At 33.6% G+C, this 18006-nt stretch overlaps 1 protein-coding gene across 6 annotated transcripts; it reads right to left on the minus strand.

Moving 5' to 3' along the window:
- Positions 1-2950: 2950 nt before the first annotated feature.
- Positions 2951-7255, minus strand: LOC140980843 (uncharacterized). Of its 6 annotated transcripts, none has more exons than XM_073446911.1 (3): positions 6388-7255; positions 4518-6333; positions 2951-3653 (listed from the first exon to the last, which is right to left on the minus strand). In XM_073446911.1, the coding sequence occupies exons 1-3, from the start codon at positions 6974-6976 to the stop codon at positions 3644-3646; spliced, it is 2415 nt and encodes an 804-aa protein (XP_073303012.1). In that variant the 5' UTR covers positions 6977-7255; the 3' UTR covers positions 2951-3643. The 6 variants fall into 6 exon arrangements, with proteins under 6 accessions (XP_073303012.1, XP_073303011.1, XP_073303010.1 ...); XM_073446910.1 differs by having other exon boundaries at positions 6367-7255; XM_073446909.1 differs by having other exon boundaries at positions 2951-3650; positions 4564-7255.
- Positions 7256-18006: the final 10751 nt, after the last annotated feature.

Genomic DNA, 18006 nt, shown 5'->3' on the forward strand with positions numbered 1-18006 from the left:
ATTTTTTTTTTTTTTTTTTTTTAAAAAAAAAAAGAAGAAGAAGAAGAAGAAAAAAAAAGGATAAATTGAATCCTTCAGAAATTAACGTGGGTTCAGCTTGGTGTTTCATGCTTAGTTACGACTTAGCTTTCACCAACAACGAACCAAATCATTTCAACCATACATTCTTTTCACAATTTCGGCATCATATAAATATTTGCACAAAATTAATTACTAATTCAATCTCTTAATCTTCTTGACATTACAAAATTAATTACTAATTCTATCTCTTAATCTTCTTGACATTACCTACAAGGACACAAGTCTCATGCATCGTTTCTCGTTTTCGCTCATCCATTGTTCCCATTGAATGATTAGATATCATCTTTTTTTCAATAAGATCGGTGCATTGATTGGTAAACATTGACATGTTCTAAAATAAAAATCATATCATTGATGTTTCTCATTGTCCAAAAAGAATAGTAGGTATCTTGTGAGACGGTCTGACAGATCTTTATCCATGAGACATGTCAATCATGTCAATATTTACAATAAAAAAAACTCTTGACATAAAAAAGTAATACTTTTTCATAGGTGATTCAAATAGAATATATGTCTCACATAGATTTTTTTGTTAAAAAAATAACATGAATATTATATAACAATGAATTTATGTAATTCTATTACCAAACTTGTATGGTTTTACCAAAAGTTATAGTTGGTAATAACCATGCAACTCCAATATTTTAAAACGTACAATATCTAAAATTTCACGTTTCGATTACTCTGGTAGCAAAAACAATTATTACATTCCAACTATCATATTCACAAATGTGTAGTATATTGATAGGAATTAAGAATTCTGTTGGTGTTATAAGTTTATTGATTTCTTTGGTTGTTAATTATATTTAAATTTTACCTTAAATGTGTATATATTATCTCGAATCATTAAATTCACAAAAAGTACAGAAATAAAAAAGATGTCCTTTTTGACATTCAAACTCGAGTAGGAGGCAAATATGAAGCAAAGAATTTGGTAAAGATAACATAAAGAAAGAAGACCTTTTTTTGTAATAATAATTTGCATGAAAAGAATATTACTGCACTACCTACTAGAGATATGAAATGAAATGATAAATAAAGCAATAAAACACGTGAAACAACAGTATGTAACATCGGCCTTGCACCCCAAATTTAAATAATTCACTAAAGAGTAGGTCTCATGTGAGACTGTCTCACAGATCTTAATCCGTGAGACGGGTCAATCCTACCCATATTCACAATAAAAAGTAATACGCTTAGCATAAAAAGTAATATTTTTTCATGGATGACCCAAATAAGAGATCCGTCTCACAAATACGACCCGTGAGACCGTCTCACACAAGTTTTTGCCTTCACTAAAAGCATACACAAATATATAATAAAATACACTCTATGCCTTTTTTTTACGTATTATTATAATGTAATGATTCGCAGATTAATTAATTCAGGAAATATATAAGAATATTATTATAAAAAAAATTGTAATAAGTTTAGAATTCAAAATTTGATGTATACATTTGGCCACCACGATAAACCCGACGTGGACTCAAATCAATGGATCTTACTTATACTTATCAATTTTTATTTATAATTCAATTGTATTTGATGTGAGTGAGTTCCAAATATTTAATTTTTATGCGTGTGTGGTTAATTAAAATAGAGAAATTAAACATATCATACAAGATTTATTTGGGAGACAACATACTGTTGAATCTTGCCTTGGCAAAATATGTTACAAACATAAATTTTTTTAAAAAAATTATGCCGTGAGACAGATCGAATTGATCCATACTTACACTGAAAAATAATATTTTTGACATAAANAGTTTGTACTAATAATGTGTAGTTGGTATTCTAAAAAAAATTTAAAAAAAGTGTAGTTGGTGAGGGGTCAATGTTAAATAAGTCTCTTTTTATGTTTTGACAAACCTCTTCCTGCCGACAACCATTTTGTCTCTCCACTAAAATAGGTAATTAAAATATGACATAAAGCCAAATTTAAAGGTAACATAATACTCTCTACTGCTATTTTTATTTCGCTTTACTCCAAAAAGTTGGTCACTATTTTTCTTTTTTCATCCAATTTGACATTTTAATTTTACTTATTTTTGTAAAATATAAGTAATATTTTCCAAATTTCATATATTTTAGAGACAACGTTAGCTACTATCGGTATTTTTAGTTACTAATAATATAGTATAGTTTAAATAAGGTGTGAATATTTTAATAGGGGCAAGAGGATGGCTATCGTCTTTTTCCTTAAAAAAAATATTATCATCCGAATTTGTGGGATTTTTGGGTAATTCCTTACACGTATTATATTATAAGATAAATTTGCGACAAGGTTACTTGTTAGACCACAATTTTCACCTAAGTTTACATGAAAACCGTAATAATTGAAAATGTCATATTTCTATGAGGGGTAATATGATGAAATAGTGAGTATATATGGCAATTTACTACCAGGTAAGAAAAGACTTTTACTTTAACTCAAATGATGATCGCTCAATTTCTAATGATTCCATCAATTTGTGCATATTTTAGTGAATACTTGTAGGCTTAAAGTTAACATTTGTGAGTTTATTTCAAAGAATTTCACCCACACAACACAAATGGTATTTGGATTTAAGAATCATTAAACTACTTGGTCGGCCATTATAATGTGATAATAACTTTTTCATACACGACATGATGTGAAACTTCGGGAGCGAAAGTTTGATATCAATTCAATCGACAATACAATTTTAAAAGGAAAAAAGTAGAATGTGAAGATAAAGAAAATTACAAATTTTCATTACGCCGATCCAATTGAAAAATGAGTGATTTGCATTTACCTCGCCTACATTTTATGCACTTGACACTCACCTCTCTTATCGAGTGTAAAAGTTATAATATGCAATGGAGGTAAATGGCAAAAACATAAAATCTAAGAGAAGTTCATGCAAATTACCCATTGAAAAATTATAGCAACTGGTAAATTCCATGGCTCTACAAATTTTCAGAGAATAAATCAAGAAACTTCTGATACAAAAATAGGATCAACATACAAACACAATGAAAACGTGCCGAGAGTACCAATATCACCCCCGGGGTTTGTACATGGCTACCGGGGAGCCAAAAAAGATCGGTTCATAACTGTCATCGATTCATCCATTTCTTGTATTGCGTCCTGCGTGCCCAAAATCAAATGAGTCCTCTAGCAAACTTTTCACAGAAATGATAATCCTCTGACTTTGCGTGAAGAATATCATCACCAACTTTTGAATGTTTAAAGGAGAAGCGACCTGATAAATTATAGTATGATTTGAATTTGAGGGCCATATTGAACTACCGAAATTTGGAAATAGACTTCAACTTTGTTCGTCGTGAGGCTAGACTTTTCAAGAACATGTGATCTGGGGGTAGGGACGAGACAGCACCAGCTTGAATTGCTGCTCCAGCTCTACACATAGGTTGTCTGAGTTCCCAGGTTGTTCATTAAGGTGACAAAGCTCTGGTTTCTCGGTCCACCTTTCGAAATATCCAAACAACCTCAAAGATGTTTTCTTGATCCATTATTGTCTCCTGATTTGATGGACTCCCATCTTCTCATGGAGGTCTTGCCAATTTAACAATGCCCGCGTCATATGCTTCTACCATCAAAAAATAAAAACTAATGTTATGGATCATTCTGCATTTAGAATTGGATGCCAATCAAAATGGAGAGAACCAAGATTATCTAAGAAATATAAATCATCCGCAACAAGTATTCGATCAATCTACCAAAGACATGGATTCGTTCACTTTTTCAAGATTCTATAGTCTGATATATAAGGGATCCGACGAAAAATATTTCATTTTGAGTTCCTACATACATCAGATGATTAATAGCTAACTTTTAGAGGGCAAGGTTTAAGAATAAATTGGCAGTCCAAGGATTGGCAAATATCTAAAGCACCATTCTTGTGAACAAGTAGGTATAATGATCAATGATCATAAAAAAAAATACCTAACCGAGTCGAGCCACCAAAAAAAAAAGTAAATTAGTAAATATTAAATGTTATGCACCCAAAGACCGAGCAGAGAACAGTCGGAGAAGACCTCAAAGTACTAGAGATACACATGACAACTATTTAAAGAGAGACGACGTTCATCAAATAAGAGCTCAAAATACTATAGGGGTGCACACAACAATATAAAGAGATGAACGTTGATCAAATCGTAAACACTTGATTTCATGAACTGATAGAAACTATCTAACTAGTCTAAAATGATTTGGAATAAAATAAGAAAATAAAAGAAGTCTTCTCAATGAGCTTTATCGTTTCATTTCTCTAAAGGAACAATAACGTTAAATGCTCTCACTTTACAACATCAATCATATGTTACAAACAAGCACCCACTCTCTATATCCACAATCATTCTAAATTCCAAAGTATTCCATAGACAAAAAGGGGAGAAATATAAACTGACCTACCAATTGAAATGCAAAAGGAAGAAAACAAAGGAAATCTTACGCAGAGGATGTATCAACAAAAATCTCATTGAGCACATCGTCCTCACCATTTTCCAAGGTAAAAAGGCCGCCAGTTTCCTTATCATCATCATCCGAATTTTCCCGTTTCTCCATCTTCGAATGAGCATATATAAAAACCAGCTTTTGAGCCCTATCCATTCCAACTCTTGAATGGGAATTAGCACTAATCCATCTCATTAAAGGCAAGTTGCATTTAAAACCGCACGAAGTCGCATGAAGGAAAATTAACCTAACTGCTACCTTTCCTAATGACTTGAACTCAGTCAAGTGTGTTTCCCACACAAGCCTGCTGCTTTGGGGGTTGGCAATCTTCATCTTACCAGTATTGGGATCCTTTTGCTTTAATTGCACTGCTTGAGCATAAACAGGATCAAGCCCTTCTGTTCTCCACTTCATAAGCTCCATCAGTGCAATGTGAGCTTCGTCCCTCGATACAAGACGAGTTATAAGTTTATCGACGTCCTTCTCTTGTTCAGGTGTCAAGAATTTAAAGGGTGGTAAGTATTTACCACTAGTGTCCCTGATCAGATAAAGTGGATCAAGAATGAAGGCAGCAGCCCAAGCAGGATGATAATTTTTTTTGAATCTTCTCTCGATTATTTTTTCCACAGGCCCTTCAAGAATGTGAAATTTAGAGCACCAATCCTTCAGTTTTAACCTAAGCTCTTGCCAGAGGGACAGGCATTGTCCAATCCGAGGTTTTTCAGTCTCGATATCTTGAGCCATGGTCTTAACTAATTTCACTAGAGAACGCACAGCTTCTAATTCATTCCAGAAATGTCGATTCCTCATCGTTTCTTCAATCTCTCTGGCAATTGGCTCCTCCATTAAAACCATCTTGTATGATTCATCCAACAACACTAACTCAAGAGCCCGAGCCGAGCTCAATATGTCCTCTACCATTGCCAATACAGGACCAAAATCTGATCTTTCATAACTTCGCAGTGGTACTCTTAACAAACTGGCATGTCTATATTCCTGCAGCTGATACTTCTGAAAACTATGCCGAATCTGAGACTTGTTGTTAACAAAATTTGCCAGTTTCAAGCAATTTTCAGTCACATTCTTGAATAATGGAAGCCCATTACCAAAATCCTTAATCAGTGCGTTCAAACCTTGATATTGACAACAAAGATTCACCATCCATTGATGCTGATTCTCTAAATTCCTCAATGCCTTAAACTTGTCTGAAACTACACCTACACAATGCTGCACGTTGTTCCCACAAATTTCAGTTATAATATCCCACAAAACCTCCTCTGCATATTTTGACACCGTGTAACCACTTGTAAAAACTGCCCGCCTAAACACACTAGTTCCATTAGGAAGATTCACAGCCAAATTTACTAAATTCACCAAACTCTCCTCCCTTGGGTGACTATAATAATCCTTTGACTTCCAGCCATCAGATGCAATCTGAAAGAACATGGCATCGCGAATCTTGGCCTCAGACTCGGCCTTAGCCTCCTCATACTTGGCATCTAATCTAGACCCAGCTAGTTCTTTCCTTGAAACTGCAGGCAATCCTACGTGATTCAGGAATGTCTTGAATTTTGGATGCTCAAGGCTTGAAAATGTAACTGACCCGCAACAATCATAAACCCAATCAACAAGAAGATCAAATGCAGAATCAACCTGTTCCTTGCTCAGAGTCGGTGCACGCGATGCTTTAGGGCTCTTGAGCCGTTTCACGCTGTCTTCCAACATAGCTAAAGCTCCCAAATCCTCTTTCCCACCTGACAAAACCAACTGTTGTTGCTGTTGATGACTGTACAACCCGCCGCCGGTGCCATCCCCTGTGCCGCTGACTCTGCCGCCGGGACTTGCACTAGCGGAGACGATGACAGCACTAGTGCTAGCAATTGGAACAGCAGGTGGGTAAGCTAAATCCATTGTAAATCTTGATGGGTCAACAACAGCCAACGGTGGAATAGTTACTTGGTGCGCGGCACCACCGGAATTCCCACTACCCCCTCCGCCGCCGAGACCGACGCCACGACTACCTCCGGAAGAACTGCGCTTCCTTTGGTTGTGGGACGGCTGGGATGACGACGGAACATTAGGAGTATGCGGCAAGCTAGCAACAGAAACAGAAGAAGACGGAGGCACTGAAGAAATGGGGTTTGGCGACGAAGCAAAATTCGGGCATGTGCCCCTTTTCAAGTGCTCGGACGCAGTTCTCGACGGGTTAGAAGCGGAGAACACGGCGTCGCACAACGAACACCTCAGCTTCACGGCCTTGGGAAAACCCGTATCAGGATTATGCACAAGAATCGGCTCAAGGTGTGCCCAGTACCACGCGCCTTTGCCCTTAATCGCCTTCGTCCGTACAGTCACCAACCCATCATATCTCTTGTGCACCGCCTTCGCAGATAATTCTTCAGACGAGACGGAAGTAGATTCCACTGCGGCGGAGGTTCCTGCGCTCGGTGCTGCCATGGTGAAAGGTACGTTGCAGCACTGTGCAACAAGTCAATGTCCTCTGATTATTCTTGACAAGTCAAAACTTTTGATGTCGAAAGAATTTTATGGTTTTTGAGTTGATGGTAATGGACTGACATGGGTGGTTTCGGGTGCATTCCGGTTGAGAACTTAACGGCGGCGAATCTTTGAGTGAAGTGGCGCCGCCAGGAGAGAGAATGTAGTTAGTGTAGAGAGAGAGAGAGATCAAGGAGTTTTTCGAAGAATATGAATGGAAGACGCGCTTGTCCTCTTCATGAATAGAAGAAGTTTTGGACATCATAGCATTTGAAATTCACGAGTAGAAGAAGTTTTAGACATCGTAAATTTTGCAATATTAATTCATTTTTCTTTTTTTATTTAAACAGAAACCTTTAAAATTATGAAAAAACAATTAATTTACTCTTAAAATTTTTTTTGTATAAATTTAGTTTATTCTCTACGTTCTCCAAATAAAATATAATTTTTATTCAGTTTTATGTATAAAAAAATTCTATATCGTAGATGTTGTATGAAAATATATATCGAATCATTTAAATTTTAATAATACACCTATATTAATTTCAAAACATTTTATATATGATTAAAATGATATTGGAATCATCTTTAGGATTGATAAATATATATTTATAGAAAAATTAAAACAAAGTAAATAACAATTATTATCATTATTAATTATTGATTGCTATTATTTTGCTGAATGAGACATATCTGTACACATAATTTTGATAACTCAATGGTACGTCGGTTGAAAAAGGGTGGTCAGATTACAAAATTTGATAAATGGGAAGTGAGCTGGGATTCCCAAATTAAAGTGCAAATTATAATTAATTTTTAACAATTTACTTATAAAATATAAGCAAAAACTTGTGTGAAACGGTCTCACGGGTCGTATTTTATGATACAGATCTCTTATTTGGGTCATCCATGAAAAAATATTATTTTGTATGCTAAGAATATTACTTTTTATTGTAAATATCGTAGGATTGACCCGTCTGATCTCACAGATAAAGATTCGTGAGATCGTCTTACAAGAGACCTACTCTAAAATATATTATAATTTCAAAATTTTCAACCAAATTAACCCACCAATCAGAACAAGTTCTCTAGGCAATTAATCGTTCCTTTACTTTTTTTTACAATCTCTTTATATGTCCCTAATTTTTTTTTTTATCATTTATTACAAGTGCAATTTTAATAATACTTAATCGGTAGTAAAATAATATTTTAGTGGTGAAATTGAATGATTTTAATATTATACACTTAGACATAATATTTCATAATCATCGAAAATAGTACTTTGGATGTGAAAAGTAATAATTTTCATGCGCTTGGTTGAATCAAGTCGAGTCATAGATCTATTTCACAAAATTGACGCGTGAGACGTTCTCACATGATTTTTTGTGACGTAAAAAAATATAGACATAACACATGTAAACTTAAATTATTATCAACCTATCGCTTATTCCTGCAAATATTTCGTAGCTGCATATCGTAACTCAATTCATAACTAATTACAACAAATACTGTATTTTTTAAAAAATAAAATAAAATAAACTCACGCTATTTGATGGCAAAGTTTTATTTGATACACATTTATTTTAATTCACGGGCTTTTTCTTTTTGTTGGGGTCCTTTTGCTGTTTGTTTTTTCTCCAACATTGAATTTTATTGGAAAACTTGTCAATATATATTAGGTATCTAATGCATGTAGAAATCATAGAATCCAAATAATTAACTAGTATAAATAATATAGCATAAATTTGATTTAAATAAAATGTCACATATTGACTACTAATTATTTTACACAGTATAATTTAATTTAATAAATTAAATTTATCGTCACGTTCCATAATTTTTCATGTGCAATCCAAGACAAATATGCAACCTAGGAAATATGATTGATCTCGCCAGTTTCGTTCGTAATTTTTTTGTAATAATTTTATAGTCCTAGTACAGCTGTGTTGACCAGACAAGAATATAAAAGTGGCCATAAATAATAATAATAATAATACTCCCCTTAAATCTACTTTCCAATCAATACTCAAATATTTAGACCAAACCCTTCAAAAATATTTTTCACCATTTCTTCGTTTAAATCTAGTGTATCGTGGATTATACTTTGAAAAAAATATGTTTAGAAGGTAATTTTTCTAATATTATTTTAATTTTATATACTTATGATAAACATTTGACTGTTTTTTTTTACTTAGATTTACATCTCATCGAATCGCTATCGACATAATTTTGTGACCGGATTCATCGACCAAAAACCTCAGCCATAGAAAAATCTATCCGAATGATCGAATTACTAGTTCGAAATTTTAAATCCATGTCTTCTTAAGATTGGAAAACATTTACATATCAATTGTACAAGTAAATGCAATTTTTCAGCGACTTTTTCTAGTAAGGTTACTTTTTTTGAAAATATCTACTTTTAACTATAAAAGTAGATGTCTTCTTTCCATGTATCTATTAAATTTATCAACATTATAGCATGTTTAATGGTAAGAAGATGTTGGTGTGATGAATTTGATAACTTAATTGCAGGTTGTCATCGGCGATGATAATTTCATCTAATAGTTATGTGAGAGTGAGATGATGTTGAGAATATAATGTTGAAATATTAATTTTTTATGTCATTAAATATATGAGTATTTAAACACAAAATAAAGTCGGATATAACTGAAATTTTTTTAAATTACACGTAATTAAAATTTAAAAGTTCACACATAATTTTAAAAGCATAATTAAAAAAATAACCTATATATATATAACGGTCAAATCATCCCAAGTTCGAAAATATGGACATGTTCTTAGCGTTTGACGATAAATTATTATTATTTATAGCGTGATACACAAATTAATTATTGTTGTGAAAAAGTAAAAATTTACGGTAAAAAGTAAAAATCTCAAACTCTTAAAATTATCACACTACACACTTTATAATATTTTTCTCTCAACTCAATTGTGATTTTCTTCACAAATGAGAGATCTATTTATAGAAAATTTTTACAAATAATCCAAAAATAAAATACATCATTACCTACATCATCACACACTAATTTTCAATATTCAACACCTAATTTTACCTAATTTTCAACATTCAACATTCACATTTTCAACACAAATATTTTTCACATTTTTAAATAATTTTTCAACATTCCCCCTTGTGATGATGATCATAATGATTGTATACATTACGTGTTTTTATACTGCCTCGTTAAAAACCTTACTAGGAAAAACCCATTGGGATAAAAACCATAGTAAGGGAAAAAGAGTGCAGTCACGTAAACTCCCCCTCATGTTGACACGAACAATTCTTCACAAATTTCGTAGATTGCGCATCCCAATATTATATATGTGCTTTCTGAATATTGTCGTAGGAAGTGCCTTTGTGAAGAGATCTGATGAGTTTTCACTTGATTGAATGTGACGAACATCAATACATTTATTCTTCTCAAGCTCCTTGGTGAATGCGAAGAACTTAGGAGGAATATGTTTAGTTCTGTCGCTTTTTATGTATCCTTCTTTCATTTGAGCAACACATGCAGCATTATCTTCATATAGTATCACAGGCTTCTCGTCGAATGATAATCCGCATGAGATTTGGATATGTTGAGTCATTGATTTTAACCACACACATTCACGGCTTGCTTCATGTAGTGCAATAATCTCGGCATGATTTGATGAAGTTGTTACAAGTGTTTGTTTCTGTGAACGCCAAGAAATTGCAGTGCCTCCACGAGTAAATACATATCCAGTTTGAGAACGTGCTTTGTGTGGATCAGATAAGTATCCAGCATCGGCATAACCAATTATACTTGGATTAGCATCTTTTGAATACAAAAGTCCCAAGTCTGTCGTTCCTCGTAGATAACGGAATATATGTTTAATTCCGTTCCAATGTCTCTTTGTTGGATATGTGCTAAATCTTGCCAATAAATTTACGGCAAAAGATATATCAGGCCTTGTACAATTTGTAAGATACATAAGGGCACCGATAGCACTTAGATATGGTACTTCTGGACCAAGAATATCTTCATCATCTTCACATGGACGGAATGGATCCTTTTCTATGTTTAATGATCTAACAACCATTGGAGTACTTAAAGGATTTGATTTGTCCATATTAAAACGTTTAAGGATCTTTTCTGTATAATTTGTCTGGTGAACAAATATTCCACATTCTTTTTGTTCAATTTGTAAACCCAGACAATACTTGGTTTTTCCAAGATCCTTCATTTCAAATTCTTCTTTCAAGTATGACACAACTTCTTGAATTTCCTTATTTGTTCCAATGATGTTTAAATCATCAACATATACAGCAATAATTACGCATCCGGATGTTGTTTTCTTAATGAAAACACAAGGGCATATTGAATTATTTACATATCCCTTTTTCATCAAGTGATCACTTAGCCTATTATACCACATTCTGCCGGATTGCTTCAACCCATATAATGATCTTAGTAATTTCACAGAATAACATTCTCTGGGTTTTGAACTTTGTGCTTCAGGCATCTTAAATCCTTCAGGGATTTTCATATATATATTACTATCAAGTGATCCATATAAGTAGGCTGTAACAACATCCATAAGACGCATTTCTAAATTTTCAGATACTGCCAAGCTAATCAAATACCGAAACGTAATTGCATCCATCACAGGAGAATACGTTTCTTCATAATCAATTCCAGGCCTTTGAGAAAAACCTTGTGCAACAAGTCGAGCTTTATATCTTACTATTTCATTTTTCTCATTTCGCTTTCGAATAAAAACCCATTTGTATCCAACAGGTTTTACACCTTCAGGTGTAAGGACTATAGGTCCAAAAACATTACGTTTATTTAGCGAATCCAATTCAACCTGGATGGCATCTTTCCATTTTATCCAATCCTGCCGATTTTTACATTCACCAAAAGATTTTGGTTCATGATCTTCATTATCATTTATGATGTCGATTGCCACATTATAAGAAAATATATCATCAATTTCTTCTATATCTTTTCGGTTCCATATTTTTCCAGTATTAATATAATTGATAGAGATTTCATGATTCTCGTCAGTTTGTGGTTCTGACAAAACATTTTCATCATCATGTGTTTCTTCAGGAACATCATTCTCTATTTTGTGATCATTATGTGTTTCTTCAGGAACATCATTCTCTATTTTGTGATCATTGTGTTTCTCTATGAATTTTCTTTTTCGAGGATTTTTATCCTTGGAACCAACTGGCCTTCCACGCTTCAGGCGTTTAATGACATCATGACTATCTTCAATTTGTTTCTTCGGAATTTCAATTCGAGCAGGGGCATTTGCAGCATGTATATATGATTTAGTTACCCCTTTTGTGTCTGCAAATGCATCTGGTATTTGATTTGCTATTCTTTGCAAGTGCACAATTTGCTGTACATCTTTTTCACATTGTTTTGTTCTTGGATCCAGATGTAACAATGATGATACATACCATGTAATTTCTTTTTCGGTATGTTTCTGTTCTCCCCCTAACATTGGGAAGATTTCCTCATTAAAATGACAATCAGCAAAACGTGCTGTGAACACGTCGCCTGTCTGTGGTTCAAGATATCGAATGATCGATGGACTATCATAACCAATATAAATTCCAATCTTTCTTTGAGGTCCCATTTTCTTTCGTTGAGGTGGTGCAATAGGCACATACACCATACATCCAAAAATTCTCAGATGAGAAATGTCTGGTTCTTTACCAAATGCAAGCTGCAATGGGGAGTATTTATGATATGCACTTGGTCTGATGCGAATTAATGAAGCAGCATGTAAAATTGCATGTCCCCATATAGAAATAGGGAGCTTTGTTTTCATAATCATTGGTCTAGCAATCATTTGCAGACGTTTAATCAATGATTCAGCCAATCCATTTTGAGTATGTACATGAGCAACAGGATGCTCAACAATGATTCCCATAGACATACAATAATCATTGAAAGTCTGGGAAGTAAATTCACCAGCATTATCAAGTCTAATTTTCTTGATTGTATAATCGGGAAATTGATTCCTCAATTTTATTATTTGAGCAAGTAATCTTGCAAATGCAACATTTCGAGTTGACAATAAACATACATGTGACCATCTGCTGGAGGCATCAATCAATACCATAAAGTATCTGAATGGTCCACATGGTGGATGGATTGGTCCACAAATATCACCCTGAATACGTTCAAGAAACATTGGTGATTCAGTTTGGATTTTGGCTGGTGATGGTCTTATAATAAGTTTTCCAAGAGAACATGCTTTACATTGAAACTTATTATTCTGAAAGATCTTCTGGTCTTTCAATGGATGACCATGTGTATTTTCTATAATTCTTCGCATCATTGTTGAACCAGGATGTCCTAATCGATCATGCCAATTGGTTAATATTGAAGAATTATCAATTACCATGTTTGATTCAATGGGACGTATATGTGTATAATGCAATCCAGTAGGGAGCATTGGTAGTTTTTCAATCACATATTTCTTTCCTGATTTATATGTGGTAAGACACATATATTTCTCATTCCCTTCATTCATTGTTTGAGTATCATACCCATGGGAATATATATCATTAAAACTCAACAAATTTCTTTTCGATTGTGGTGAATATAAAGCATCATTGATCAAAAATTTTGTACCATTAGGTAACAAAAATTGTGCTTTACCACATCCTTTAATCAAGTCTACAGGACCTGATATTGTATTCACCGTTGTTTTTGTTGGTTTTAGTTCCAAGAAATATCTTTTATCTCGGAGGATAGTGTGCGTTGTACCACTATCGGGTATGCAAACTTCAGCTTTGCTCATAGCATTTTCCATATTTGAACTTCAAAAAATATGCAATGAAAAAAAATTAATGACAATACATATTTAAATATAACACATATCATAATTGTACAATAAAACATTATCATATAAATACATGAAAAATAAATTATTGTACATTTATATTCTACCACTATATTGTTCATTTTCAGAGAAATCATTGAGAAAATCTGCAGCATCAATATTGTTCATTTCTATCCCACCAACATATTGATCATTTCCAGAGAAATCATTCATAAAATCAGCAGCATCAAAATGAGTTGAATCACTCAAACGGTCACTTCGCTCAGTGAAGTTGGTCTCCTTTTCTTTCCCCTTTATCGATTCTTTATAAAGTTTGCAAAGATGCTCAGGGGCTCGACAAATACGAGACCAATGTCCTGGAGTACCGCATCTGAAACAAGAACTTTCAAATCTTTTCGAGTGATTTTCATTAACACTCATGTTTTCTTGATGCCTTTTCTGTGGATGGTTTGGGACGTTATTTTGAGATGAGTTATAGAAATAACTATCTCGATTATTTTCAAAACCACGGCCGCGTCCACGACCACGACCACTTCCTCGTCCACGTCCACGTCCACGACCTCGACCTCGACCTCGACCTCGACCAAAACCTTGTCTTTGAATTTGATTTTGGTTTCCAGGTTTAAATTCATTTTTACTTACAGCATTTACTTCTGGAAATGCTGTTGATCCAGTGGGTCGGGACTGATGATTTCTCATTAATAGCTCGTTGTTCTTTTCCGCCACAAGAAGACAGGCGATGAGTTCAGAATATCTCGCAAATCCACGCACTCTATATTGTTGCTGTAGTGTTATATTTGATGCGTGAAACGTGGAAAATGTTTTTTCAAGCATTTCCGATTCTGTAACCTCATGTCCACAAAATTTTAACTGCGAGATTATTCTATACATCGCTGAATTGTAATCACTGACTTTTTTAAAGTCTTGGAATCTTAACATATTCCATTCATCACGGGCGGTCGGAAGTATAACTTCCCTTATATGTTCAAATCTCTCTTTTAATCCTTTCCACAGAGCCATGGGATCTTTTTCGATGAGATATTCACATTTTAAACCTTCATCAAGGTGTCGTCGTAAAAATATTATAGCTTTTGCTTTTTCTTGTGATGAAGATATACCATTTTCTTTAATGGTCTCGCTTAGACCCAATGACTCAAGATGCATTTCTACATCAAGAGTCCATGGCATATAGTTTTTCCCAGTAATATCAAGAGCGATGAATTCGAGCTTTGCCAAGTTTGCCATGGTGGTACTAAAAATTACGATGCATTTTATTAGTTAATGAATATTGCAATACAAAGTAATGGATAAACAACAAGTACAAGTATTCGTAAAAATAAAGAAAACACACGAGGAGGATATTCTCCGATAAATACAAGACTGGTGAGTATGATAACCAAAATAATTAAAAATAACCTCGTGAAAGCCATCTTCTTTTTTTCTTCGAAAATTTGATGAAGAATAATTTTTAGAGAAGAAGAGAAAGTTGGAGTGATTGAATGTATTTGTGAGATTGTATTTATAGAGCAAAAACTAGCCGTTTTGTTACCGTTTATTACCGTTGGTGTATAAGAAAATAAATGTATGTATTTGTATAATTTTATGGTAATAATATGGTGTATATAATATTAGTCATATTTAAATAATTATGTATATCATATCACATTATTATAATTAGGTGTCATAAGTTATTTGCTTTTATACTTGTCGTATCCCTTACCGGGAGTGTGGGATGTCGTCTTAACATCCTCCCAAGATTTATAACAAGTTTTTGAAAAAATTATTTTTATTATTTCTAATAATAACATTATATTATATATTAAATATATAAACAATAAATAAATAACAGTAAAATAAATATTATTACTTTTGTTACCTTTTTCTTCTGTTCGGAGCTTGGAAAAATATGGAGGACTTTTAGAGCTTCGTGCTGATAACGTGTTGTGAAAAAATAAAAATTTACGGTAAAAAGTAAAAATCTCAAACTCTTAAAATTATCACACTACACACTTTATAATATTTTTCTCTCAACTCAATTGTGATTTTCTTCTTACAAATAATCCAAAAATAAAATACATCATTACCTACATCATCACACACTAATTTTCAACATTCAACACCTAATTTTACCTAATTTTCAACATTCAACATTCACATTTTCAACACAAATATTTTTCACATTTTTAAATAATTTTTCAACAATGATTAATTTATACGTTTTAATAGTGTTATTTTGGTTGTGGTTTAGTCTAGTCTAGTCTCAGATTATGATTTTAAGAAAATTCAAGATATTTTATTTGTAAAATAGCCATAAATACTTGTTCCCCAGCAATCACAAGAATTGTGGAGAATTAGTGTACACAAGTTCCCGTTTCTAGAACCAGTCAGTATTTACATTGTCGAATATCAATTAATTACTACTTTAGATGGTATTAATTAATTATATAAGTTAGGTGAAAGGTTTTATTACATCAAGTCACGTGACTTATTTAGCAACTGATTAATTAGTTGATTTATTTCACTTTATTTTATTAACAAAACCTGTCTTATGGAGTCAAGCCATCTATATATGTGTGGGAATAACCTCTGAACTAAAGTATTAACATATGCATGACAACCCATTTCTTGGATTCCAAACGAGTAATCAACAGTTTCCATGTAACTGTGATAGTGAATTGATGCACTAATGTACGATGAGGACTTTGTCTTTTTATCGAACTTTCGAGCATTATGGATATCGTGTTTATGTATAAGAATATCTTTAGGACTCCCCGTGTTATGGGTTCAGAGTGTTAAATGTCCTTTAGTAATTGTATTAAATCATAGAATTTCGTATATATATATAGAATTAGATAATCTTATCCTTCATAATGTTAAATGTCCTTTAGTAATTGTATTAAATCATAGAATTTCGTATATATATATATAGAATTAGATAATCTTATCCAGATATGACAAGTTTTTCACGGGAAAAATACGAAATGAGGACGGGTGTCGCATTTTTTGAGTTCGAGTTCGGGTATTTTTTAAAATTCCCAAAATAATTCGAAGCGGGTATGAGAATGCTATCATTATTCGTCCCGAAAATAATGTTCATTATGTTATTATTAATATACTAATATTAATATTTTTTTGAAAATATAATAATAATTATTATTATTAATATTGACATTATCATTGATGATAATAGAAAATAATAATAAGTTCGGGTTCCTCGAATCCGTCCTCGTTCTGCTAATATTTTTGAAACGGAGATGAAGATTTGATCCTCACAAGTTCTCCATACCTGAAAAAGCGGGGATCGATGCGGAAATGGAATTTAGGGACGGATACGGGCCGGGTATGACAATCTCGCCCTATTGTCATTTTTAATCATCCCTCGTTGAGTTAATTTTTTGTGTTGAGTTAGGTTTGAGTATCAATCTTAACATGATATTAGAGCTCATACTTATCATTATATCTTGGACTGCCCTATTAACTACACAATAATTGTTGTTTGGGGTATTCAAATATGTGAGGAAAACAAGAAGAAAACAAAAATAATGGCTTGTAGAGGCAAGTGTTGAACACTTTTTCCTTAAGAAGAATTTGCCCTCACAATGTGCTAGAGTTTGTGGCAATCTTCTCCCAAGATACAACTACAACACTTGAATAATGAGCACTCAAATATTCAAGTTCTATCACAAAGAAATGAAGGAACTCTCTCTTGTTGAAGAAGGAAAAAGAAGAAGCAAAATGATGTAATGTATGTTTGATTTTCAATAATAAAATATTTAATGTTTTTCAAGTAAAAAGACATGAGCTTTCATTCATAAGGGTGTCCCTTGGCCATTGTAACTGACCACAATCATCAAACAATGCCAAGGAAATGAAAAAATGACTGAAAAATCAGAAGGGACACGAAACAGCACGAAGGGGCGTGTGCAGGCGCCTCTGTGCGCGCGCTGCCGAGGGCAGCGCCTGCCGAGCGCTCTCGGCAGCGCCTGCCGAGATCTCTTCGGCAGGCGCGCGCACATGCGCGCAGCATGAGGGGCAGGCGCGCGCACCCGCACGCACATGCGCGCTTGCTACTGTTCCGATTTTTTTTTCCTGTCGTCCCTTACATGTTCCGACTACTCGTTTGAAGTTCTTTCAAAATTCGATGA

The sequence above is a fragment of the Primulina huaijiensis genome, chromosome 7, assembly GCF_012295235.1.
Source record: "Primulina huaijiensis isolate GDHJ02 chromosome 7, ASM1229523v2, whole genome shotgun sequence".
In the NCBI taxonomy this organism is placed as follows: Eukaryota; Viridiplantae; Streptophyta; class Magnoliopsida; order Lamiales; family Gesneriaceae; genus Primulina; species Primulina huaijiensis.